Source organism: Astyanax mexicanus, chromosome 1, assembly GCF_023375975.1.
Source record: "Astyanax mexicanus isolate ESR-SI-001 chromosome 1, AstMex3_surface, whole genome shotgun sequence".
NCBI classification, from domain to species: Eukaryota; Metazoa; Chordata; class Actinopteri; order Characiformes; family Acestrorhamphidae; genus Astyanax; species Astyanax mexicanus.
In genome coordinates this window covers 78,802,193-78,829,493 of record NC_064408.1, presented here as the reverse complement: position 1 = coordinate 78,829,493, position 27,301 = coordinate 78,802,193, and the positions used below count along the sequence as shown (strand labels likewise).

Here is a 27,301-nt window from a genome sequence, read left to right as displayed (position 1 = left end):
TATAGTCTGTGTCTAGGATTAGTCTCTGTTTGGGTAACTCTGGTCTATAGTGTGTAAACTGCGGCCCTTCAGCAGGACCTCGTTTTGGACTACAAATCCCACACCCACCCAGTAGAAAACACTGGGCGCAGGGAAGCCGCTCCTCCTCGGGACGATACATGGGGGTTGTAGTCCGTATCGTCCGTCTCTATACTGTAGCCGATATGAACCCGCATTGCGCGAAGGACTACAAGTCCCATAATGCTGCTCGGCAGTAGCTGTAGTGTTAATGGTCCGCGTGTAGGCGAGTCACGCGCGGCGGAGTTTCGTCCGTTGGTCTTCGCTCCGTTTCTCTCGCGGTGGGTGACGGTTTGGTCCGTTTCATGTCGGTTTCCAGAGCCCAACTTCGCTTAGATTAACCCACTTTACCGAAGAATGAGCGACAACGATGACATCGAGGTCGACAGTGACGTGAGTGCCCGTCATTTTCCCCGTGTTAATGTTTCTGTTCCGCTGTTTTTTGTCCCTCTCGTCGCAGAGAGCGAGAGAGAGGAGCCGTGTGTGAGTGTAAGCGCTTTAGCTAGCTAGGTTAGGTTAGCTAGTTAGCAATAGTAGTAGCAGCAGCAGCAATAGTAGTAACGTTAGTAGTATGATGATCATAATAAACAGTTCAGTTCTAATCTGAACCGGTTTAAAACCAGTAGGAAACAATCCAGCGTGTTTATATCGGGTCTTACACTGTGACAGCAGCAGCAGCAGCTCTCTGATCTAGATCAGCTAACCGAGCTTATTCCACACCAGTATCTCACTACGCTCAGATCATTAGCTCTCCCTTATATCTCGGGCTGCACAATATATCGTTCAGTATCGCCATCGCACTGTGCACATGCGCAGTAGTCGCATCGCATCGCAGCTCGCGCGATGTTACGTAAGGCCGATTAACCCATATACGGCACTCTACAACTTGCGTGATACAATCAGATATATCTATAAAAATATAATCATTTTACATAACCTTTATCTAGGTACATAGGTACTTCTGCCATGATAATTATAGGGCTTCAACTAACTATTATTTTGATATTTGTTTATCTATCAAAATATTAAATATTGTTTAATATTTTTTAATCAGATAAATAGAAAATATATTTATTAACATAGTATGTTTAATATATATTTAATATTTGAATGGGATATTGTTTAGATAAGAATCTATATAGAACTAATATTATAGACAACATTAACATTATTTAATAATTATGTAATGTACATCTGCACTTGGCTTGACTTTAGAGTCAGAAAAATATTTTAAAAGGCTTTAAAATTATTTAGTTATTTATTGAAAAAAACTCTGAACCTAGCTAACTAACTGCTGCCACCTGTAAGGTGGGACAGGATGTGTTGTAGCGGAGCTCTTGACTAACTGTATACCCAACTAGTTGATGATTAAATTACTTATCAACTATTTTAATCATCGATTTTAACCATTTATCTCGATTAGTTGTTGCAGCCCTAGATAATTACATTATTCACATATCACACAATATATGGACATGACCTCAGCAATATGTGCTTACCTTGATATTATGGTGCCTTATGATTAATTATGGTTGACTTTGTTAAAAAAAAAAACCAGTGGCTTAGTTGGTAGTAGTTATTTATTGAGAATTTTAACAAACTTTATATTTCAATCCCAGTGATTGATTGAGTATTCTTAAGAAGTAACAGTTCATCATGCTTTACAAAGGTGCAATTGCTTTATTTTGCTATTATATTTTCAATCTATCAGTTGCATAAAATAGCCTTAAAATAGTAATAGTTATAGTAATATAATTTTTTTTTTTGACAATATATTCTACACAAAATAGCTATTATGGCAGGCCTAACCAATGGTTGATTGTATCTGCCTAATATTTGTACACATAGGGGATTGTTAGTATCATTTCTATTGAAATTTGGTAAAAATGTCTGAGTTATTAGTATTACAATATGTAAATCACAAAAAAACAAATTGTTTCTGTGTAAGTTTTTATTTTACTTACAGTCCTAGTTATATCGAAACCTAGTGTAATGCTAGCTTTACGAGTTCTTGTCCTGTTCTGTTTTTGTTTGTTTTTTACAGGAAGACTCATCGAGGTTTCACCCTGTGGTGCGTAGTAAGCGGAGCAAATACTCCACTTTTAGCCTTTATCGGCGATAACGCCTTCTGTTTTGACATTGTGTGTTCGGGTAGGTAACGTTAACTTACTGTGCTTAACACCAGTGATTTAACGCCACACGCAGAACAAAGTTCAGAGGCTAAGTCTAATCAGACACATTTAATAAGGAGTTAAAGCTTCATTATGAATGTTGTATACTGCAGGCAGGCTGGCCAGTGCTGCCCGTCTCTCAGGGCTGCTCAGCAGGCTAGTGATGCGGTGAGAGGAAGGGTGATTAAGCCGGGGCTTTAGTTCACCACAATCAGACATGTCCATATTAGAGTCTCTGTTGGCTGACATTATCCCTTCTAATTTGGGCCTGTGTGGCTGTGTGACCGTCTACAATCTGCAGGTCTGAACAATAGGGAGGTGTAGGTGTTAATTATACACTCTGTGTATGTCCAAATTCTCGTGGACACTTGCTTACCCAGTGTTTATTCTCCAATGCAGGGGTTGTTTCTCTAAAAGCCTGTACACTTCTCTGGGAAGGTTCTGTAGCATTACACTGACATTGCATTGGTGAGGTCAGATAATAATGATTAGTTGGTTTTGACACTTCCCATGAATGGAGCTGGATGGAGGGGGTCAATGGAGGGGCTCCTGTTTAACTGCAGCTTGTTGTTGTTCGACCTGATGACCTTAGGCTCAGGTGTGGCTGCCCCAGAACTCCCTCCGCATTGTATTAGTTATGCTTTTCTATTGAGGTTATGCAAGCTGTGTGTAACTAAGTTTGCATAGATGGGGTGTCTTGGCAATTTTGCACAAATAGTTTGACTGAGAGGAAAGATTATATAAGAAATGTATTTTACTTGGTGGCTTTAAGGATAGTGTGTATTGTTTAATTAATGAGGTCATTTTAAAACAAGGGCCGTGCATAATATTCAGAGATAAAGCTGGCGGCCTGAGCAATAACATCACTTTTATCTTATTAAATCACTCCCTTTTTTTATTAAATGAAATTGACCAGCAGCATGGCATTTGAATGGCTATCAGCATAGCTTCCTTGGGCCAGATGTTTTACTTTAAACTATATATATATATATATATATATATATATATATATATATATATATATATATATATATATATATATATATATATATATATATATATATATATATATTAATTAATTAATTAATTAAAGTTATTTAGTCTGAAAACGACCTTGCATGTGTTTTGCTGGTTTGCACTGTGTAATTATTCTCCATTGTGCTGAGTGATAATCTGTATATCACAGTATCGGATGACGATAAGGCTAATGAGCCTATGCTTCCTGAGTGCTGCTACTGTGTACAACAACAATGCCTTATGAACCTGATACAGCTTGTTAAGATTTGCTTGTTTTCTTGGTTAAAATAATAAAGCCTTACCAGCTATTGTTAATATTAAAGAGACAGAAACATTTTTGGAAATGTCTATCTATGTTTTGCACTATTTTAATAAAATAGTAGCATTTGCTGAGTAGCAAACTATTGACACACATTTAAGTCAACTCTGCTGTCTTGAGACATACTATAAAACATCATTTGAAAATATTAACATGCTGCTTGGCAACAGAGATGTTTCTACTATAAGCGTTATGTAATTCATGTAGTGCTCTTTGGAACCATATTAGTATTGACAGATACAGGTCAGTTTTTACATTTTATTAATTGGCGTTCTATTTGGGCACAGAGTGGTCCAGTGGTCTGAAGTGCTGCAACTGTTATTGGGAGATTGCTGATCCTGTTCATGTAGCTTGCCATCAGCTGCTGGAGCCCAGAGAGGGCACAATTTGCTTTGCTATCTCCGGTTGGGTAGATGGCACTCTTTCCCCACATCACTACAAAGGGTGATGTCCACAGCACAAGGCATCTATGAGCTGGTGTATCAGAACCGTGTCGCTGCGCTTTCCTCCGAGAGCGCTGTGATGCTACTCAGCAATGCTGCATCAGCAGCATTTCAAAAAGAGGTGATGGCTGATTTCACATGTATCAGAGGACGCATGTGTCAGTCTTCACCCTCCTGGTGTTGAGGCATTATTAGTGATAGGGGGAGTCCTAATGAGTGGGTTGGGTAATTGGTCTTGTAAATTTGGGAAAAATGGAATAAAAATAGGAAATATTTAAATTCAAAATCAAATATTTAATTGACATTTTATAGCTTGCATTAGCAGATATGTATGTGTAAAATATCCATAGTCAGCATAATTCTATATGTCTCTTATCAGCCTGTCCCTACTGTAAAATTTAGATGCAGTTTCCCACACAGATGTTAAGCTTAGTCCTGGACTACTCAGCATTTTGAATGGAGATTTTCCATTGAAAGGAAAATATAGTGTACAACTAGGTTTCATCCTTGTCCATGAAACAGATCCTTACTGTAATTAGTTATTTTACAAAATTGAAAATCAGTACTAATGTATGTCAGTATTACAGAATAGTGGTAAAGGCAATATATCGCTCAGCACTTATTCTGCAGGAACATTTTAAATATTTACAGCATTTCATGTATATTTGACGCACATCTAACACTAGGTGTGAGGCAGAGCAGTTCGGACGCCCTTTTGTTTTGCCCCAAACATCTCAATTTTTTATGAACGTCTTGAATATTTAAGGATTGCTTTCCGTAAACATGTAAAGGCATGGATTTAATAAGAAATTTGAGTATTTTATTGTCTTCAGTATATTCCTGTCATGCCAGTCTTTTTCCTCTTTGTGAAAATCTGGTGTTCCTGAAACCCAAATATTAACAGTAAACATATGTAGGATTTTGCCAAATACCTTATACATTCACTCAATTCATTGTAAACACATACCTAAGCAGCAGGATTTCTGAAGAGGTAAAATTATCTGCAGAATAAAAGAAGAGCCTGCCAAGTGTGTGATGTAGCCACGTATATAAAAGAAAGATGTAAAGATACTGACCATGACCACAATGGCTGAGATGGGAACACGGCTGTGGTGAACAATTCACCACTGAAATAAATGCATAACAAATAAATTCACTAATAAAACGAATGAGCACTGTACTAATACTGAGTAGGATCTTCAGTTGCTCTCAAAACAGCTTCACTTCTTTATGGCATTGATTGCATTAGATGTTGGAAACATTTCTTTGTGATTCTGTTTCATATTGGCTAGATTGGCACCTCCACCAGCCTGGACTGTTGACGCAAGGCAGGTTTAGTTCATGGATTCATGCTGTTGGTGCCAAATTCTGAACCTACCATCTGTGAACCTTAGCAGAAAGCGAGATTCATCAGACCAGGCTATATTTCTGCAGTCTTTTACTGCCTGATTTTGGTTAACCTCAGTGATGCCTTGGGTTTCTGTTGGACCCCAATGTGGTCATCTGTTTGTTCCCTCAGGGGTTCAAAGTGTTGTGCACTCTGAGATGCTTAATTATTGGACAGAAGGCTGGTTTATACTTCGGTGTTGCTCTGCAGTTTAACCGTGAAGACAGAAATGTGTAGGCAGTAGTGCTGGGCGGTATACCGGTTCCTCTGGTATACCAGAGGGGAATTTAGAAACGGTATTTTTTACATACCTCCATACCACTAGAGGCTCTGTGGAGCGCTGTGTAGAACAGCACAGCCAAAGAAGCAGATACACTAGCCTGTTAGCATAACAAGCTAACGACCTTTAAGCTCAGCTCGTCTAATGTCATCCTGTCTGGAGAGAAAACAAAAAGCTGGTTTTGCTAAAACCCCAGGAAATCAGCTGCTCTAGAAATACTGTTCTTAAATTTCATTGTTTGTCCTTCGGATGGTCAGTCTAATGCAACTAATGATTATTTTGGTAGTCGACCGCTGAACATGAGATTTAAAAGGCATTTAAATGTCTAGATGTTTAAATGTGGAAAGTACTGATATGTAGAGTTAATATGTAATATGTTGTGTTTGGGAACTTGAAGAGACACAGACTAAGTGAGTGTAAGATGTGTGGGTGAAATTTGTAGTCAACTAATATAAATAATTGAAATTGTCGATTATATTGACTAATCGTTGCAGCCCTATCTATTTGGGTGACGCTGCTGACCTGTATCTGCACAGTTTTCTGCCTTGCACTGCTGCTACATGATTGGCTGATTAATTAACTGCATGAATAAATAGGTATGGAGATGGTCCTAATAAAGTGCTCAGTGATTGTAAAAAAAAAGTGTAAAAAACAAAAGAAGAAGGTAAATTGAAGTGATTAGGAATTTAGTTTATTTCAATTGCTGTGTGTGAGGTTTACTCAGGTAACCTGTTATGTAACAGGAATGACTTACAAGCATCTGCCAAGAATTTTGTCCTTGGTTTGTGTAGACTTTATACAGCATGCTAGACGTACACTATATGACGTACACACATGTTTAGAGATATGTTAAAACGTGTATGCAGCATTAACAGGTTTGCCCAGGAGACACCCAGATGGCGTGCAAAAGACTGTAGTCTCCCCTATCGGAGGCATGCCAGTCACTATTCCACATTCCCTACTTAAGCACTACTGTTTTAACCAGCACTAGCCTCAGCTTTTTCACTTATGTATTTTAAACTGATTTTTTTATATATAAGTACAAAACAAAACCTTTCTTTTTCCAGTACTGTGTTTTTGTGAGCCATATGTGGTGCACACTCCAAAATAAATAAGCTCTGTCTGGTTAGTAAGCCATACTTTTAGCATAGAGCACTATCAGGAAGCATGAGCTCATTAAACTTTAATGTTAATTTAAATGCCATCTGATTCCATCATGATATATTTAGCTACTACTATTACTGTTAAATTCCAGAAATGTTTTTTTTTGTCTGTTCGGTGAAAAAGAGAATGTTCTAGGACCGTTTGTTGGAAGCGTAGTCTAAATAATGGTAGTTCCAGCAAATGTGTAAGTTTATGACTAGCTTTGAGGACTTGCTGAACAAGATTGGAGCCAAGATGTCTGGGATGTCCCCAAAGTGCCTTTTATGTTTTCAAACAAGGACGACACTCTTTTGTGTGGAGAGGAAGTTTTTTTTTAAAATACTCAGGTTGTGATAAGCAAATTCAGCTTCTATAGCAGACTTTGAAACATTGTTAGAATAATTTATATTGTACGTATTGGTGTTTCAGAAGAATACTCAACTACAGTACAATCCATGTACATGTGCTAATGCTTGTCAAAAGTTTATGTATTGTCAGATTATTAGTGCTTTAATTAAAAAGAAATTCAGCTGGTTTAAAAAATGTCAGTGTTTTTAACATGTTAAAAAATAATTTAGGCTTTTCCAGGATATAAAACATTTAAGGGTTGTTTTACTCATTAAAATGTACTGTATGTAATGTAGACCACTGGTTACTATAACCAGCATAGTAAAGCAATACAAGGCTACATTCACATAGCATATAAAATGACCCAAATTCAAACTATTTTTGTCCTGTGTGCCTCAGATTTGTATATGTGGCAATGTGACACACAAGGTAAAATACACACTGAATCTCTAATTTTCAGTTTAAATTTGGATCACTTTCATATGGTATAGAAATCTGATGCATACAGAATGTGCTGCAGAATTTAGTTGTAGGAGTGGAATTCATGCAAATATTATGTCGAGACTTTTGCTGAGGTAAGAAGAGAAATGGACAACAGCAGTGAGGGAGGCTTTCAGTGGCAGGATAATGAGGAAACTGACACCATAAATAATTAAATAAAAAATAAATAATGTTCAAAAAATATTCTAAACATGCTCCTGTACCATATCAAAGGAAAATAAAAAGCCTAGAAACAAAAAACAGTGAAATAAACTAAAGAATAGCGTCCTTTTTACAGCAATCTTGAAGGCATTCTTGATGATGAGTACAGCTCTCTGCCACAGCTCTCTTTGACAGCTTTTGGAAACTTCACGTGAAGCATTGCTCTTTTTGGATGTAAGTGTATCAGTGTAGGAGCGTGAACTGTTAAGGCAAATATCAGATACTGGCCAAAATTGGATTTTGAAGTGTTTACCTGGTGTTTTTTTTCCACGCAAAACTATGTTGGTTTATAACCTTTTATAAAATTTATTCTACGTTCATTATCCAGTATAATTGTGGCTCATTTTGGTCCAAGACACGAACATGTCTTACCCTCCCGAGTCCTTACATGACACTACTAATACTCATTGTATGGATTACAGGTGGTGATGTAGAAATTCCAGCTGTATTAACTCATGAGTTGCTGGTTCAGGTCCACACCCTACCTTTAGTGTCTCTTAATCTGTGTTGTTGAGTGGAGCGTTGCTAAATGTGTGGATCACTAGCAGTCTAGGTGTAGTTTAGTTTTGTTTTTGCAGCAGTTTTTGTTCGGATGCAAAAGAGACATCCGTTAATGAGTCACTGGAGGTAAAACGAGTTTTACAGCTGTGCTGGCCAGGCCTAATGACAGTTGACTCTGGTATAGCCATGTCATTTCCTCCATGCAGGAGTCCAGGAATTGCTAAACTCTGCATAATGGAGATATTTATCAGATGTCGTTAAGAGTAAATATCCTGCCCTGTAGTTTAGTAAAACATTCCAAATGAGTATATGAATTAAAAGTTTCTCAGCATTGCACATTTTGTACAGTTTTAACTGTTTGTGCAACTTCTCCACATGTTGTAGTTTCAGTATTACTAAGGGCATTTACATACACAATCTGACTACTGCAGAATGTTGGAGTTTTCAGTAATTTATGTTTACATGAGTTTGGGTAATTCAATAAATGGTAAAACTTTTAGTGAAATTTATAATCATCTTTTTGCTGTGCAATCAGCCAAAATTCTCACAGATTAAGACGTGACAAACATTATGTAAAACCCAATCGTCATGTTGCTGCTTTTTATTGAAAATCATTAAGCCACCATATGAACATACATCAGCTAGAAGATGATGATTTAACCTTTTATGGAATGGTGTTGCTTTCAGGCAACAAAGCACTTTTTGGATTATTGCATCGTCCTGTCAATGGGTTTATTATTATTATTATTATTATTATTATTACTATTATTATTATTGTGGCCCTTTTGTTTTACTAAAGCAGTGTAATTTCTCAAGTACTTGTAACTGTGTAACAAAGGCATATATTCATTCATTCATGCAGTTACATAACAGGGCAGTCATGGCAATCAGTGGTTCTTATATTTTGATGGATATATCAACAGGGATCCATAGGCTAAAATATTTTTTCTCAACAAATCATGCTATACAGGGTTAGATCTTTCAGTTTCACCATTGCTCCTTGCGGGTGCTGGGTTAACTGCTGCTTGCTTATTTTTGGTTTCACTGTCCATGTGCAAAGAAATACCATTACTGAACTAAAATCCAGCTCTTTCAGATTTAGATCAGACCTTACTTTGATGTAAAAAAAAATTAAACACTTGTAAGAAACTTGAATAACAATCAGATGACTAATAGTCCAAAGATAAAGATTTTTGAGTGCATGTAAATGCATTCCTTGTTAAAACACTTTTATTTGTAATATAAAAGTGAAAGTCCTCACTGTGGAAAACCTGCACGTGCCACAAGTGGCTCAGTTGGCTCAGTTAACACTGCCTTCTTTTTTTTAGAAGTACCATTAAAATAGTTGAAGATCAATGCGTGACCCCTAGAGAAAGCATTGGTGTTTATTTTAGCAGCATGTCAGTGTAATGGAGGATTTGTGCTCAGTAGTGCTGCTGTGAAGCCCCCTGTGACTCTCTCTTTGCAGGCAGACAAACGGGCACACCACAATGCGCTGGAGCGCAAACGCAGGGACCACATCAAAGACAGCTTTCACAGCCTCCGGGATTCTGTGCCGGCATTGCAAGGGGAAAAGGTTGGTAAACGTCACTGGTAAATGCAAGGAGAGCACGAGCAGCTCATAAAGGTTCTTTGTTATTGCATGTGTGTGTGTTTGGCTTAATTTGTGATGTTTAATTTTTTTCTAGTCTGTCAGTTGAGATCATTTGAATATTAGTATGAGATAAGAGATAAATGATGATGTTTAGCAGTTGTAGTTGCAGAGCAAAAGTTGAGCAGAGAGTGAAGTCCAGGCTGTAGAAATTCCACTGCCGCTTGTTTTGACGTGTCTGATATTGAGGGCATTGGTTTGTAACAGACGTGGTTTGACCCCAAAATAAAATTACCTTCCCCCCACAGGCGCCATGTTTGTGTGTCTGCTGAGGTGGTGCGTGAAATGCCCTCAGTGACTTCAGCACGTAGCTTAGCAAGTGGGAGTGGCCAGTAGGACTATATGCTTACTATAAGCTTTTCAGAACATGCTGTGGGTATGGTCTGTACCTCCACAATGCTTTATTGCTCTGCTTTTGATTGTAGTGATGTGAATTATTGAATTTATTGAACAGCAATGCTTTTTTTATTGTAAAAAATAAACATGTAATTCTGTTAACATCATAAAAGTCACTTCTGGCTGATCTGTGTAAATGATTTTATAATGAACTGTAAAGAAAATGTATTAAAAAATGTATTAAAAAATGTATAAAATAGCTTAACTTAAAAGTAATCATTGTTTAGTAATTAATTGTTTAGAAATGTGATGAGGACAACTTATCCTTGCATCCTATTTTAGTTGTTCGTTTGTTGCTGACAGCAATCTATCAAACAGGCGTCTCGAGCTCAAATCCTAGACAAAGCCACAGAGTATATCCAGTACATGCGACGGAAAAACCACACACACCAGCAGGACATCGACGACCTGAAAAGGCAGAACGCTCTGCTGGAGCAGCAAGGTGGGTAGCATCAGACTCGCTGAGCCGAGTTCCATCACCCCCAGACCACGTAGCCATATGCTCAGTGTGCCCCAGTGCCAAACTGTGCACCAGACACCTGCTCACAGAGGCAAAATCTACTCTCTGTGGATTCTGAATACCTTATTTTTGCACTATAAGGCGCACCGGGTTATAAGACGCACTATTAATGAACATCTATTTTCTGGTCTAATTATATACACATGGCGCACCGGATTAACACACATTTTATGCGACACTAGTAAGGAACAGGGGTGTCGCCATGTTTTCCTTCTAATTCTGCAGGTCACCTGTTGTAAGCTAAGTTAAGTAAACAAAACTGTAATATGTAAAAAAAAAATATATATATATATATATATATATTATTTCAGACGAGTCAGACAAATCAAACGAGTACTGAATGTTAATCTTTACAGATTTATTTCGTGCTAGCAGTGCTAGCTGAGGTTAGCTGTGAAACTCCTGTATAACGCTGTACTTCAGTGGAGTGGCTTTGCTGCTCCTTACAACCTGACTGGTAAAATTCATACATAAGGCGCACCGGATTGTAAGGTGCACTGATAATTTTTGGGAAAATTAAAAGGATTTAAATGTGCCTTATAGTGCGAAAAATATGGTAAATGAAGATTTTATCTGAGAGAGAAGGACTTAATCTACACAAGGACAGGCCACATAAAATTGCAAGATGCATTTAAAACAATGCAATCTCTCCACTATGCACTGGACAATCAAAATGTACAGTACAATTCAAAACTGTAACAACTGCCACAAATTAGCCAATTTTCACATTGTGTCAGTGCAATTCATGTTCATATGTAAAGTATAAATGGTTTTTAGCTGCATTTGCCTTCATGCTATAACTGGTCCGGTACTGAGCTTCTCTCTCCCTCTCTGTTCAGTTCGTGCACTGGAGAAGGTCAAGGGGACCACGCAGCTACAGGCCAACTACTCGTCCTCAGACAGCAGCCTGTACACCAACCCCAAGGGCAGCGCAGTGTCAGCCTTTGACGGAGGCTCTGACTCCAGCTCTGAGTCGGAGCCAGAGGAGCCGCCCACCCGGAAGAAGATCCGCTTGGAGGCCAGCTAAGAACGTACTTCCTCCTCAGGCTCTTCCAGGATCTCGTAGGCTGGAGGGTGGAGGATCTCTGCAGTGCCCTGTGCAGTGATTTTAACCTCCCTCCACCTCTTCTGCCTCCTAGGCTCCCTCCTCCCAAGTGTGCACCAACCAGAGACTCTGTAACCTCCAGTTTGGATGCTGGGCCAGGCTAAAGGAGGGATGTCGACTAGGGTCGGAGGACTCGCGTCAGAAAGGCAACACACACTTCATGTCTTTCTCTCCCTAGTAAGACCTCCCTCCTCAACTCTCTCTGTTTGTCTTACGTCCTGGCACCCACATCCTGGCAGCAACAAACAACAACCCAAATCTGAAATATGGCAGCTTTGCGATGTAAGGACTCGATGCTTTTTCTGTGCCCTTGTGTGTAACCCCTTCAGTAGGAACCCAAAAGGGCAAACGAGGAGTACAGCTCCAGGCACTGCTAAAATATTCTTTTTTGTTATCTTCTTGTTGAATATGTTAAAGAAGTTGTTTAATACTTTGATTCATTCTAGAATAATTATTCCAATGGACTTGTTAACCTTTCTAAATATTTGTACTTTTCCACAGAGGAATGTGAACCTACTTCAATGCAGTTAATAATGACTTAAGTAACCCCTTCACAGAGCAATCAATTAGCTGAAAAAGTGTAGTTAAAGTTTTTTCAGAAAGTTCCCAGATTTGTGGTGTTCTTTTAGCTTTATTTAGGGAAGAAATGTAGCCGTCTGAAGAAAAAAAAAGTTTTAAAAGGAATGCGTTCAGTTTGCATTTATATAATGCCATCCCAAAATATGTAATGCAGTTTGTATGTTTCTTCTAATTTTTGGGAGTATATACATTTGGTAAATGTTGTTTTCCCCTCAGTTATGACAAAGAATGTCAAAAGATAATAAGCTTGTTTTTTTTTTTTGTGTGAACAAATGTAAGTGCAGACCGAAATTTGACTTAAGCCCTGCCCTACCCCGTCCTCTCTGTGTCGCGTGTCTAGGAGATGTAAGTATATTGATTATCACAGATGTTCCTCTTAGTACATAGTACATAATAAATAGGTCTTTGTCTGATTCCATTCCATGGAAATTACTGGTATGTCGTACATACTGCCAACAATTGTCTTGCAAGTTGAGGCCTACCTTTACTATGAGACTATAAATAAATATTTTATCCTTTACTAAAAGTGTGTGAATTGTTGTAGCTGCTTTGTGGTTATTCACTTGAAATTTAAGGTCATATATTTCACTAGAACGATATTTTAGTATTTAAGGTGTTTGTATAATTTGTGCAAACTTTGTCCAAACATGCAAATCATTCATAAAGGAGAGGATTTAGACAAGTGCAGGAAAACGCTGTCCAAGCCTTTATTTTTTCAGCCCAGGCTTACCACCACTTACATATTACTAAAACATGTTAAAAAGGCTAAGCATGTGCAGTATCAAGAAGTGGTGTATGAAAACCCCTTTCTAAAGCAGAAGTCATTTGCACATGCGAACAGGTTTAGTAACTCTGCCTCTTCAAGAACTGGGCAGTTATCACCAGCACAGCTTTTGACTACAGCATCAGCACACCAGGTTCCAGCTCGTAGCCCAGAGAACAACTGACTGATTCCTTTAAGGTTTAGAAAAACGTTGACTATGACTGGTCTTCAGCACACGCTGGCTCTCCGTTCTGGGCTGGTATTGGCAGCTGATGGAAATACTGGATGGCTTGAGCGACCTTCTCCGGGCATATGTTGTACACAGGGTGAGTCGGTGCCTAAAGGCAGAGAGAAGCGATTACAATGAATTAGGAAGAAAGTATTTAGAACAGGTTACACAGTCTCAGAATAAGGGATAAAAATTCTATTTAAGACATGGCAGCTAGATAAAATTACAATGAAATTAACATCATTACTCTAATTTTACATCTTTCATTAATTTGAAGTACAAATACATTAGTGTCTAAACAATGGCAGGATATTAACAATATCAGTTTAATTTACTTATAGTTTGGCTGTTTTTACATGTTTGGAATTACAAAATGTTTGAGTATTTTACTTGTTTTTATTTACCACTTTTTATTAAGCTAGACACTGACAGGTCCATAGTTAAGGGGATTCAGACAGTTCTGTAAGTGATTCCATAGAAGAAGCTTTTTTTTTGTTCCTCAGACAACCATGTATGTAATGAGGTGTGTTAAAACACCATAAATTGGTAGGAAGTCTTGTATATTAAATATTATTTTGAAAGACTTTTAATCTATAAAATGTTATTTACACATCACTATTCACAGCAATAGGTTTTTGACAACATAAACATGAAAAATATTTTTTGAGAAAGTGCTGTTCAAAGCCTTTATAGTTAAGAGTGTACAGCCTGTTCATTGGCTCCTACCAGTCTGTTCTCCTCTTTGCCGAGGATCAGCTCGTGGTGGAGATCTTTGTTTCCGAAGTGCTGTGCTACTGAGAGACCACTCAGACAGTAGCAGGTGTGGTAGAAGTCCCTGGACCTGTGAACAGAGTGTTACACCTCAATTTGCATAGAAATAAAGCTACAACATGGTTCAACATGATTCAAGTGTGTACTGAAAAAAACTACTGAGGACTAGAGCTTAGATCAGGCCATCCAGCCCGATTCTAACTAAACCCGTGCACATTCTGTGTGTGCCCGTCTCTCTCATTAAAAGCCTGATTTAAACCCAAAATAGCTTTTAGTAAGTACAGCATTAACACTTTTAAAGCTTTTATCTACAATTCTGAGATGTTTAAATGAGTGAAATCTGTTTAGAAAGATGTTAATCAACAGTGCAGCACAGAAGAAGCATAGGCTATTTAATATAACTATTTAAAGAAAGCTGTTTATTAAGAATGGAACTAACAGAATGTAATGCAGATTTGTTGTTTTTTTTATGATCACAGATCATAAAAAAGTGTGATTATCACACTATAGATTTTTTAGATTTTTATTTAATATAAAGCATTACAAAACCTAGGCCTATATCACAGACTATTTTCATGAACCTGACCCGACAGAGCCTGAGGAAATCTCAGCTGAGAATCTAAACTCTGAGGATATGGTATCACCCCATTTTCTTTGTATTATTTCTATAATTGTTTTATTTCTCTCTTTTTTGTCGCATTATAAGAAATCCTTTAATTTTCCCAAAAATTGTCCGTGTGCCTTATAATCCAGAGTGTCTAATGTATAAATGTTCCCAGCCAGGTTGTAGGGAGCAGTAAAGCCACTCCGCTGAAGTGCAGCGTTATACAGAAGTTTCAGTTCAGTTTCTCTAGTGGCATTAGCCACCAACCCCAGCGCTAGCTCTTTTGCTGTTCAGAGGTGAGTATAGTGAACTGTAGTCTGAGTGTTAACAGTGTTAAAACAAGCTACATGGGATAAACCTATAGATGATCACACCCTGGTTAACCGGAACGCTCAGGGTCCCTCAGTGTAGCGCTGTCGAACGGCATTTACAGTGTTTACTTGTGCTAAGTGCAGCTAGTGCTAGCGATAAGCTGCTAATGCTGCTGCACCCAGCCTTAGTGGAAATCTGGAAATCTAAGTTTACAAAAAAAAAAAAAAAAGGAAAGAAATCAATGGAAGCGCTTTACTCACCCAAATTCACAGTTTTCAGGAGAGAAATTTGTGTAGATTAACATCTAATGCTTGTATGAATTTAAAAGAAAATATATAGCTGAATTAGAAGGAAAACATGGCAACACCCATGTTCCTTACTAGTGTCACAGAATGTGCCTTATGTATGAAAATAGACCATAAAATAAACATTAATTGGTAGTGCGCCTTATAGTGAAAAAAAAAATAGGGTATATGTTCGTTTTTAACAGAAACATTATTACTAATTCATGGATGAAAGTTCCACACAGTCTTATAACTTCCTGTTAGTGGTCATGGTTGACTACAGCTGGTAGTTTCTCTGTGAGCTCAGTATTGTATTAACTCTGTGTGTGTGCATATGCTAAATGCACTGAAAAACGATACTTACTTGCCAGGTTTGTCCAGCAATCCGCCTGCAGGGTTTTGGCAGCAGAGCAGGATGTACTCCTGCAGAGCCTGCTGCTCAAACATCCAGCTGCTCAGACTCAACGTCATGTCACCTACAAAACAGCAGCACATCATTACTGTGCACACGGCAGACATTATTATGGAACTTGACTTTTAAATAGTGTAAAGTGGATACACCATTAGAAGACTAAATTTAAGTTTGACTAGCAGTGCTTGTGTAAATAAATATTCTCTTTCTATCTAGGAGTTCCTTAATAATAATATAAAATACGTCCCAAAAACAAAACTATTGAGTTTATATAAATCATGAGGTCTTACCATCTTTAAAGAGAGCTCTGTGAAGCAGCGGCAGAAGACCAGCCTGCCAGAAGGAGTAACAGCCATCCACCAGTTTATTACAGCGTCCCTGGAATCCTCCCTCAAAGCGCATCTGCCTGCTGGTCACCCAGCGCTGTGGAGTTCATCATAGGACACTCAGAGAGCTACACTTTCCCTTCAGCTCAGATCACAAAATTATAATAAAGGAAGAGTCATTATTTATTATTTATTTATTTATTAAAGTTAAAAGCCTTCCTGAACTAAATTCTACCCACAATACTTCTAATTTGCAGTCAGATTATTTGTAATTGCCTCAAATAACAATATGTCCAAACATGAAAAAATGCTGTTACCTTCAACAGCATGTTAAATTCAGCACATTTAAAAGGTCGTATTTTGAAGCTAAACTGTGGGAAGCTATTTCAGAAGTGATCCTGGAACATGAGCATTTTAATATCATCATGTGGAGACTTTCCAGACTTCCTGTGGCCACATTATATTAGGCTGTGGTTAGAAGAAGCACAGTAACTGATATCAAACATTATTGCCTACATTCTTCCTGAAGAAAATAAGCAGCGTAAGGCCTGACAGGCACTCGCTTTTTTCCCCTGCATGACATCAGTCCAAGATATTCTGGGCAGGGAGCATCATTGTCACTCCATTTCTCTTCCCGTATAAAGGCCTCCAGTATGATTAGAGAAGGCACTGGAATAATATTCAGTAGCTCATTCTCTAGTTTCCTTCAGACACCTGTAAACAACATTTATTTCAAAACAGTACTTCATACAGATGCTCTGGTGTTTCTGGTATTTTTGGGCGACGCCCCCGGCTTTAGTAGATATTAAGGAGGAGAAACAGAAACAAAGCAGCCAATCAGAGGCAAAATCACAGCAGGAGGTACACTCACTAATAAAGCCTTGAGGTCCAGCATGTGTTCCTTTCCCAAGATGACGAGAGCTGCTGTGCCGCAGAAGGTGTATCCACCATGGGCCTCCAAGCCGGGCACCCCACCGAGACCACCTTCCCAATTCTGACAGCTGGAACAACCAAACACACATCTGCAGTTAATAACAACCAAAAACACTAAAACTTAGAGGAGTTAGGACTAAAACTATGCATCAACATATCCTAAAAGTCATTTACCTATTTAGACTCACTGAGCACTTAAATATCAGTATGGAGGACGAAAAATGAAATGGGTTTAGATAAAAAAAATGCACATATAAATGAATAAATATACATATAAATAAATAATTTTATAGATAAATATATAAGTTAATAAATACTTCTTTGTCATGAAAACAATTATATAATGACTATTTTCATAATTTCATGGATGGACCTTTGTTTGGGGCAGTTTTAATATTTATTGATTGAGGTATTTCTACATTTAATTATTTTCACATTTCTTCATGAATTTATTTATTTCTGTATTTCTGCATGTGTATGTTTATAAGGTAGGCGGTCCTATTCTCACTCTACAGCAGGATTGGTTACTGAGCTGCAGTAGTTTTGGCCCAACTGCTCCTGCAGTGTCGACATCCTGAAGCCTTGATAGCACTGCGCTAAACTGATGGCTTTTCTCATATGAGCCACTGCAAATGTTTTAAGGTCATTAGCTAATGATTTTGAAAGCCTTGTGCCAAATGACTACCTTTTATTTGGTCTAGAAAGAGAAATGGATGGTTTAACTTAGCTGAATGCTGATATGAATGTAGACGTTGACCTAGCTCTCCAGAAACGAGAACATGCCAGAACTAAACACACAAGAACTAGTGATGCCATGCCACAGAATCTCTATAGAGGAGAATACGCACTGGCAGTGAGTCCAACATGAATGGGTTTATATAAAGCAACTCAGCAAAATCAAGAGTTTATAATTGTCTGATCATTTTGTACTGAAATATGTACTCATGTCCTCAATACAGAGCTATATTAAATGTTTCAGAACTGCAGACATAATTTTTTATAGTTTCGACTAAACCTTTTCAAATAAGTGCTCTGCCTGTAACTCCAGCATCAGATTACCAACCAATCAGCTCACAGTAGCAGAGATGCAGAGTCTTCAGTATGTAAAACTTGTTTACTGTAGAAAATTGAAATACACAGGTAGCTTTCTTTGCTTTTTTAGTGAATACATCATTGTACTTTCTAAAATTAAAGAAATACTTCAAATAAAAAAAAATCATTAATAGTTCTTAGCTTTTATCTCTCTTCACCACATTCATAGAGGACTCACTCGCGGGCTCCCTCTAGTGATTAACAGTGATATAACAGGGAGAGGGGAAAAAAATGCTCAGACTCTTCATAAACAGCTCTGGTAAAGCAGGATGTGTGTTTTGGATCCATAGTTCTCTTTCTGTGATCCCATTGGCTGTGGGTAGCTGCTGCTCCCAACTCCCAGTCGCCAGATACCTAGCACGCTAAATATTTGCCAGGTGTCTGTGACTCGCTGTCGATCAGTCAGCGAGCATTCTTCAGTAGTTCACACGACACGACTGAGCGACCGCTTATGCCATGCTAAACATCTCATCCCCTCCCCCCATTCTGATGGTTAATGTGAACACTACATGTTGATGACCTGAATCTGCTTTACATTACACATCGCACAGCTGCCATGCGCCTGACTGATTATTGTAGTGCTCAGTGAGTGAGTAAGTGTATATATATTATATTATATACAACAGCATTGCTGTTTTGATCTTAATTACCTGATGATCCAATTGTGGGTTCCCTCAAACAGCGTTGGTGTGATGATGTTTGTGAGAGAAGCCACAGAGGCAGCACAGTACGCACTCCTATACGGCAGCAGAGCACATACACAATAGTTTACATTTTAAATTATTTCTCTACATGCAGTATTTTGAGCAATTCACAAGGAGAAATCCAGTGTGAAATGGGCTTAGAGTGTAGTGAAACATGATAACGGTTTTGTTGAATAACCCACCTCTGCTTTCCTCACAGTATTTCGAAATACAGCACTTTTAGCCGATTCTACCAACAGGCTCACAATGCTAGTGATGGGGGCATAGTGTTTGCCATGCAAAGAATCGCTATTTTTACACAGTTAAAAAGCTCAAAGAAGCTCCACACTTCATTGGTACAATTCAGAGAGCCCTGAACTTTGAAGGCGTTGCGTAAAAGCACTGTATTTTGGTGACACAAATTTCACATATCTAATGATTAATTGAATTGTGCATGAGATAAATTTACATACTCGAAACAGATGTGTTCAAAACAAGAGAGTAAACATACAGCTTTTAACAAGTTTCCAGTTTAGCCCAATGCCTTTTTTTTTTTACTAAATTTTGTAAAGTAACACATCCAGCTTAATTTCACTCATGCAGGGCTTTTAGTCACTTAATCAAATCACTTAATCAAATCATTTCATCATAAAACAGATCAATGTTGGCTTCATTTTATATATTTGTTAAACTTAATTCAATCTTTTTTTTTTAATTTGGAGAAAAAAATATATACACATGATTTTAATTGATGTTAATTCAAATAACAACAAAAAATCTACATCATTTCTATTTTTCTAAAATTGTGAATTAATATACGTTTTACATTTAGTTAAACAAATGCAAATTGAAAAGGTTTCCTTGATATCAGGTGCACTCTTTACTGTTTATTCTGACATTGCACAGATGTTCAAATTAAGCCTAAAGGACTTCATTAGTACAAACCTATTGTATTAAAACTGTCTGTAACACATTGTTAAAGGCTGCTCTTTGGTGCTTGTCTGTGCTTTATAGAATCAGCCCTGAGGGAATAAGCCAGTGACTGCTGCTGATCTGAAGCCTGTATTTACACTTGCAGGCCCATGCTGAAACCATGGCAATGATACTCACCTGACGTCCACCTCCCCACCCACATGCATCACAAAGGAACCATCTGGCTGCTTCACGGAGTACAGGAAGTCCAGGAGCTTCTCTCTGGTGGGGGAAGGGGAGCGCAGACACGAGTCACTATGGCTCTGAGATCAATGCAGCATATGAACGTGCTGATAGATAACAGAGAGAAAGGCGGCGGCTGTGAAACCTGTTTATGACGTTGTACGCCTCCTCCGTGCCCAGGATGCACAGGGCGTTTACAGCAGCGTAGGTGGGCGCCAAGTGGGCATGCTGCCCTGGACCTCCAGCGAAGCCCCCTGTTGGGCTTTGACACCGGGCCAGGAACTGACACACACTGAAAGATGAGAGGAAGAGTGTATTGTAGATCACATCAAAGGGAAAAGTGTATTTTCTTCTATACAATATCAAATGTGTTTATGTAGTGTGTATATATATAAACAAAAAACAGAAGCACCCATTAAGCAACAGAGAAAGCACTGAAATTCTCCTCAGAGCTGGAGGAGGAGGAAATCTTGGGAGGAATCAAATCTCACTTGTCCCTTGTACCATCACATGTACTATCAAGGCTAATATATAAGGGGAGGCATACTCCTCTGGCCAGACAACTTATAAAATAGGGATGTCAACATTTAACGCATTAACATGTGCAGTTACCCTGGGAATTTTAACACGTTCAAATTAATCGGATAATGAAATTGACAGAGCCTGGTGACACATTAGCAGTTTTATTTTGCGCACAGCAACACTCACTGTTGGGTCCCAGGCTTGGGGTCATAGGGACACTACAACATAATTTCAATTTAACTTCAAATGTGTATAAATTTATACATACATATATTTAAATATAAATACTAAATTCTGATCCCTTTTATGTAATAAACAAATGTGTGCAAAACGTGTGTAACATTAAATTAATGTTTAATTCCAAGCATTAAGATTCTTTAGGGCTACACACTTCCTGGACACAAGTACACTGTTTAAAAGACCAGCACGTGTATCTGAGTTAATGGCCACCACATCACAGCGAGCCATTTCAAAGAATGGAAAATGTTGGGGGTGGAGAAAAAGAAAAAAAGTGCTTTTACTCACTCTGATGCCACAGCAGCAGGAACTGGCTCCTCCAGCAGCTCCAGACTGTGCAGGATCCAGTAACAGAGCCAAGGCCGGCTGGCATCCAAACACTAACAGCGTACAATACACACACAGAGTCAACAAATACCACACACACAAGCCTAACACACAATTAGTGGACTGTGATGATAGGAAACAATTAAAATAAATAAATAAATAGAAAATAGACATTATAGAACAACTACTTTAGTTTATATAAACATAAACAGTGTTTGTATAATAGATGTTGGATAGTTAAAAAACTTGAATAAAAAAAACACTATTTAAAAGGTCATTCACACTCACACACCTATTATAAACATGGTTACATGACCCTTCAAACTGAGATTTTTCAGTCACTCAAAACAGAGGTCTATTAAAATGACAATAACCACTACATTGCCATAGTTCAATCTTTTATGGCCAATTTCTTCATAAGAAGCTTAAAAAATGTTGGTAATTGGTCTCCATAGCTAGCTAACTATCAACAATCTCCTTACCACCCTAATTGGTGCAACACATGGCAGAGGCTGTTGCATTTAGGGAGGAACAGAAAAATAAAATGAAAGCTAATTTTGACTCCCCATCACAGAGGAAAAAAGGAACGGATAATAATAATTAACTGGTGCCGATCCTGCCCCCTTTCTGAAGACATAAAATACTCTAAAAAGTTAACTAGTTAACCAGCAGCTAGCTGGCTGAACTTTAAGCCCCCACTGTTACACATCTTGGTCGGGTGAAGGGTTGTCCCAATTCTTAGGGGAGGATTTTACTCTTGAAAAACAAGGGGTAGGGGTACAAAAGAGAAATGGGATTGGGCCAAAGTAGCTGAACATGTTCATTAAAAGGGGTCTTCACTAGCCATATTAGGACTCCCAAAACAATGCTTACCTCATAGGCATCTGAAAGATGGCGTAAACCTTTCTTGAGATATTGATAGTGTTGCTCCCTTAGTAAGGTGGGCCTAAAAATTGAGAAAAAGCAACTCGTTTTACATGAGTCATGAATTAAGGTTTAAAAAATATTATAAATTATAGTAAAATAATAAAGTAAACTTTTAATTACAGTGCAATAAAAAAAATGTACAGTGATGAAAAGGTCCTAAAACTGCAAAATATATCTATTTAATTTTAAGCAAATTAAGCAAATATACTAGGCTGAAAAAAACTGAATACCACATCACATTGTACAGAATAACCTAATAACCTTCATAACCATGCAAGAGTGGTTCCTTGAACTGAACAGACCCCAGATCAGATTCTCCAGACATCAACAGGCTCACCAATGTTATGAAACGTTAGTGATGGAGCATCCCTAGTTCCCTAGCTGTCACAAGTGAGTCGGTGGATCTCTTGAGCTGTGGAGGCACTGGGGCATGTCTAATTGGTTGGGGGGTCTCCTGCTTCTTACTGGTGTGCACAATCCACAGTAATTATAGCGAGGCATCACACTCCTAATAGCAATAAGCAGTGTCATCTGCTATTAAATAAAACCTACAACTAACAAAAGAACATTCCATTGACATACTGTAGCTCAAAACTAGATTCACTACAACACAATTCAGCAAATTGTTTCTACAACAGATGTAATTAGAGGAACCTAGGCTCAGAGGGACCCATCCTCCTAGTCAACAACACATGGCACAAGTCACAATAATGATGGAAGCTTAAGCATCAAAGCTGAGCAATTGGCTAAGACACACATTTATTTTTTTTATTTTTAATTGCTTTTTGTTCATATGATTTCCAATATGTTAAATAGTGCATACAAACATATAATTTACACATGGATGCCCCAAGCTTACAACTATATATACACTCAATGAGCATTTTATAAGGATCCCATCTTTGCGGATTATATTGCAGAGTGACACAGAATCATGGATGCACACAGAGAGTAAGCTTCTGTCATAGGTTGCCAGGTCTGTATAGAATCCTCAAGTGGGATTGCCAGTTGAATACAGAACCCTCCCTGGGGGGATTCTAACAATAGTTTTAAGGTCTGAAGACTCATGTGGGATCATACAGGAGTGACGTTTTTGGGTTTATGTTAAAATGCTGTTTTGCATTTTGTGAGTTTCAGTCAAATTAAATATTTTCACATATCTTTTAACTGCATTATAAAATATAATAATGTTAAAATCTTGTCTCGTTTCCGTGAACCCAATATCGTGTCTCATTTCATGAATTGACTGACCCTACTAATATGTACTAGGGATGTTCTTGTTCTTAAATTTGTTGATCCTATATCCACTGCTACAATTTCCTTACAGCACTCTGTGTGGAATGCATCAGTCCATATTACAGCACTTCTGCTTTCAAAGATGAGCATGCTGCAGAAGTAAACATATCTCAAATCAATGACACTGTAGCAAAAGGTATGCAGGTATGGAACTGCCATTAATAGAGACAAAAATACATTTGTGCATTTTTGGGGGTGACTAAAGTCTAAAAATTAGAAGCACAACTAAAATTGTGCTTCTATCCTCAAAGAAGGTGGACAGGGCTAATAATACACTTAGACATTATAACAAATAAGCCTAATTTCCATGTTAACATTAATGTGTAAAATATTCCTTTAATACAATAATTCTGGTGTGAAGTGTTTCACTGTTTAATTTGAAATTTGTCTTTTTAATCCCCGGTTTTGACATTTTCAACCTGCTTAGGCTGGCTTAAGTCTGGTCATGAGTGGGCTTAAGCAGCTAAGAGATAAGGAAGACTGCAGCTTCCAGGTCAATACAAAACATAATGAACAAGGAGTAGCATCAGCAACATGGCTTTCTGCTACATAGGAATTGTACTGTGTATTTGTGTAGCTCATGAACATATATCAGTGATATAAATGATGTTATTCTTTTTGCTTGTTACAAAAAAGGACTGTAAATAGTCAGCTATACATGTCCTTGATGTACACACAACAGAACTCACACACTAGAACCCCACACTTACAGTGAAAGCAATGGCAATGTTAACAGATATATAATAATCTTACATCCTGGTCCTTTATGATGGCCAGAGAAGGTCGAACGTTACTTACTGTGGTAAGCTGTGTATTTGCTGGTAAACAGTGAGTATGTCTTGAATACTGCGTTCGACTTTTCTCTGGATATAATGATAAAACAGAAAACAAAAAAGAAGGCATGGTGGTGAGACAACAGAACAGAAACATGATCCATGGCAAAAAGCAGCATGCAGACAGCGGAAAACCTCCCACAACAGAAAGAGTGAAACTAGCATGCGCACTTTCTGGCAATCAGTTTTTTTACTAAGCTGTGAATGATGGCAAGCTGTTTTACTAAATATTTACTAAATAAAAACTACAGATATTTATATTTATATAAAAAATTGATTATCATTGAAAAGATGCTTAATTTTATTAATTCCTTTAAAAATGTGAAACTCATATATTATATAGATGTATTAACCACAGATTATTTATTTTATTGTTGATGAATAGGACTTACAACCAATTAAAATCCAAAAATCTATGTCTTAGAAAATTTGAATATTATATAGGACCAACTGGAATTTTGGCAGGGTGGGAAGTGTGGCAAGTCTGGAAAATGAAATCCACATTTCTGTAAAGGTTGTCAGCAGAGGGAAGAATGAAGTGCTGTAAGATTTTCTGGGAAAACACTGCACTGACTTTAGACTTGAAATAACACAGTGGACCAACACCAGCAGAAGACATGTCTCTCCAAACCATCACTGATTGTGGAAACTTCACACTAGACCTCAAGCAGCTTGGACTGTGCATTTCTTCACTCTTCATCAAGACCGGTCAAATAAAATAAAAATTTTACTGATGCTTAGTGATGGTTTGGAAAGTCAGGTCATCTGCTGGTGTTGGTCTACTGTGTTATATCACGTTTGCATGCATCTTACATGAGCTACAGTTATACGGTTTGACTAGCTGTAATAAAATGACTGACATCTTAACCTAAAAGTTAACTAGTCAGAATTGCAATATAGGAATCTTTATTATTTTATCTTCAATATATTTTATCTTGAATCTTATATGATAATCATAGGTTTGTTTATCTGCACTACTGACACTTTACTAAATGGGCAAAAATATTGTTATCGCAAAATTCCCTGAAATATCACTATATTATTTTAAGGCCATATCACTCACCCCTAATGTCCATCTATCTATTTATATAGTTATGTTATGTTATCTAATAAGACTTTTTACAAATATAAAACAGAATTGAGAGAATGATATAAATCAACAATAACATGACTAGCTATAATTACATTACCCTCAGACAACAAACCAAGTATTTGGTTTTTTCACCATACCATAACATCTTATTTTTATGAAATGTATTGTTTTATTACTTTGAATATAATGTTACAAGGGATACCCACAACCAGTACAACGAGACATACAAGTTGGTCATAAATGAAAATATATACATGTGCAAGAATATGTAAAAAAAATATATTTGGCTTCTTGTTGTAAACTTACTAAAACATTTTTTTTATTTGTTAATTTGGGTGCTTCCTTTCTCTAAAACATCAAATTTAAATGATTAGTTTGTTATTACAACCCAATAATAAAAGGTTATCTACAGAGACTAAAGCTACAAAACTTTAGCCTTTCCTCCCAAAAAATAGAATTCATGCCATAGAGGGTTAAGCAATGAAATCTGATTAGCTACTACTAAAGATTTAACAGTTGAAAATATAATATAATAATATTATTAAAATAAATTAATAGAAGTCCTACTAGGACAAACTGCTTTACAGATTTACCTGAATTAGATTTTTTTATCAGAAACAAAAAAAAATGTTATTTGACTTACAGCTACAGCTAATCTAAGTTAGTTAAGCTTTATGAATATAAACTTGATTGCATTATTTGAGATCTGAAAGCCCTGCATCTTTTTTGTTATTTCAGCCATTTCTTATTTTCTGCAAATAAGTGCTCGATATGACAATATTTTTATGTGGAATCTTGGAGAAATGCTGTCCATAGTTTATAGAATAAAATAAAAATGTTAATTTCACTGAAACATATACCTATAAATAGCAAAATCAGAGAAACTGAGAGCTGTGTATAGCTAGTTAGCTTCCTAACGGTAGTTAGCAAGTTAGCTACTAGCAGCATCCTGATCCACTGTCAGCAACCGTGGTTAGCTGGAGCTGTCAGGTGCTGTCTGTCCTGTAATACAGTGACAAAACACCAGTACACTTAAAGCCCTGTCCAATCAGAACAGAGATAATTTACATAACTCAGTAATGAACCATAAGCCTAGTGTAGCTGCAGAGTCACTCTCAGCTGTAAGTTAGAGAAGTTAGCCAGCATGAGGCTCTGAGCTGCTGCTGCCACGCCGCTAGCTGCAGCACTTCACAACCGCTTTAGCCGGACCCCGCAGCCCCTCACACACACTCCTAGACCCCCGGTATCCCCGGGGCTCCGGCGCTGAAGAGCTTTGCCGCGGCAGTAATCCGCTCACCTGCTCCGCTGAAGTCACCGTCTGCACGCCGTCATCTCTGAACAGCTCCGACTGATGGGAGTCGCTGAAGCAGCGCAGCGGCGGCGGCGGGGACTGGGATTCCATGATGATGACAGAGATATATACAGTCTGTGGAGAGACACAGCAGCGCGCAGTGCTCTCACTGAACCAGCGGTTAAAACCCCGCGGGGCTCCTAACGTCTCCCTAAAATCACAGCGAGGGCAGACAGCTAGTTCTTACAGCAACTCAGCGCCTCTTCTTGCGTGTTTATCGGGACGCTGCGAGGATCCGCTGATCAATAACTCAAGTCCAACCCATAAAGCTCCCACCGCAGTCACACCACATGACCACAAGATCTGCGAAATACACAGTTCCGCCTGGACCGCGCGTCAACGCGAACGCGCACGCTGATTGGTAAGGGCCGAAGTTCGACAGCTACGGCAAGTCGAAAAGACCAAAGTATAGCAAAATAATAATTTATCCTTTTGTGTGCTATTTTTGTGTTATTATTGTTCCGAATAATAAATTATATGTGTAACAGTCATGTAAATGTTAACACGCTGAAAAAAAATCTACACAATGTAA

General features: G+C 37.9%; 2 protein-coding genes across 5 annotated transcripts; one reads left to right on the top strand and one right to left on the bottom strand.

Annotated features, from left to right (window-relative positions):
* The first annotated feature begins 272 nt into the window (after positions 1-272).
* Positions 273-13,145, top strand: max (myc associated factor X). Of its 4 annotated transcripts, none has more exons than XM_022663223.2 (5): positions 273-450; positions 2,102-2,128; positions 9,837-9,944; positions 10,734-10,857; positions 11,775-13,145. In XM_022663223.2, exons 1-5 carry the CDS (start codon positions 415-417, stop codon positions 11,960-11,962), a joined length of 483 nt encoding a protein of 160 aa, XP_022518944.1. In that variant the 5' UTR covers positions 273-414; the 3' UTR covers positions 11,963-13,145. The 4 variants fall into 4 exon arrangements, with proteins under 4 accessions (XP_022518944.1, XP_022518938.1, XP_022518955.1 ...); XM_022663217.2 differs by having other exon boundaries at positions 274-450; positions 10,719-10,857; XM_022663234.2 differs by lacking the exon at positions 2,102-2,128 and having other exon boundaries at positions 274-450.
* Positions 13,146-13,302: 157 nt separating this feature from the next.
* fntb (farnesyltransferase, CAAX box, beta) lies at positions 13,303-27,047 on the bottom strand. The gene is made up of 12 exons (XM_007231521.4): positions 26,716-27,047; positions 24,291-24,355; positions 22,143-22,215; positions 21,231-21,322; positions 20,329-20,475; positions 20,139-20,222; positions 18,996-19,082; positions 17,192-17,321; positions 16,285-16,417; positions 15,947-16,058; positions 14,338-14,452; positions 13,303-13,720 (listed from the first exon to the last, which is right to left on the bottom strand). The coding sequence occupies exons 1-12, from the start codon at positions 26,818-26,820 to the stop codon at positions 13,598-13,600; spliced, it is 1,266 nt and encodes a 421-aa protein (XP_007231583.3). The 5' UTR covers positions 26,821-27,047; the 3' UTR covers positions 13,303-13,597.
* Between the last annotated feature and the right edge of the window lie 254 nt (positions 27,048-27,301).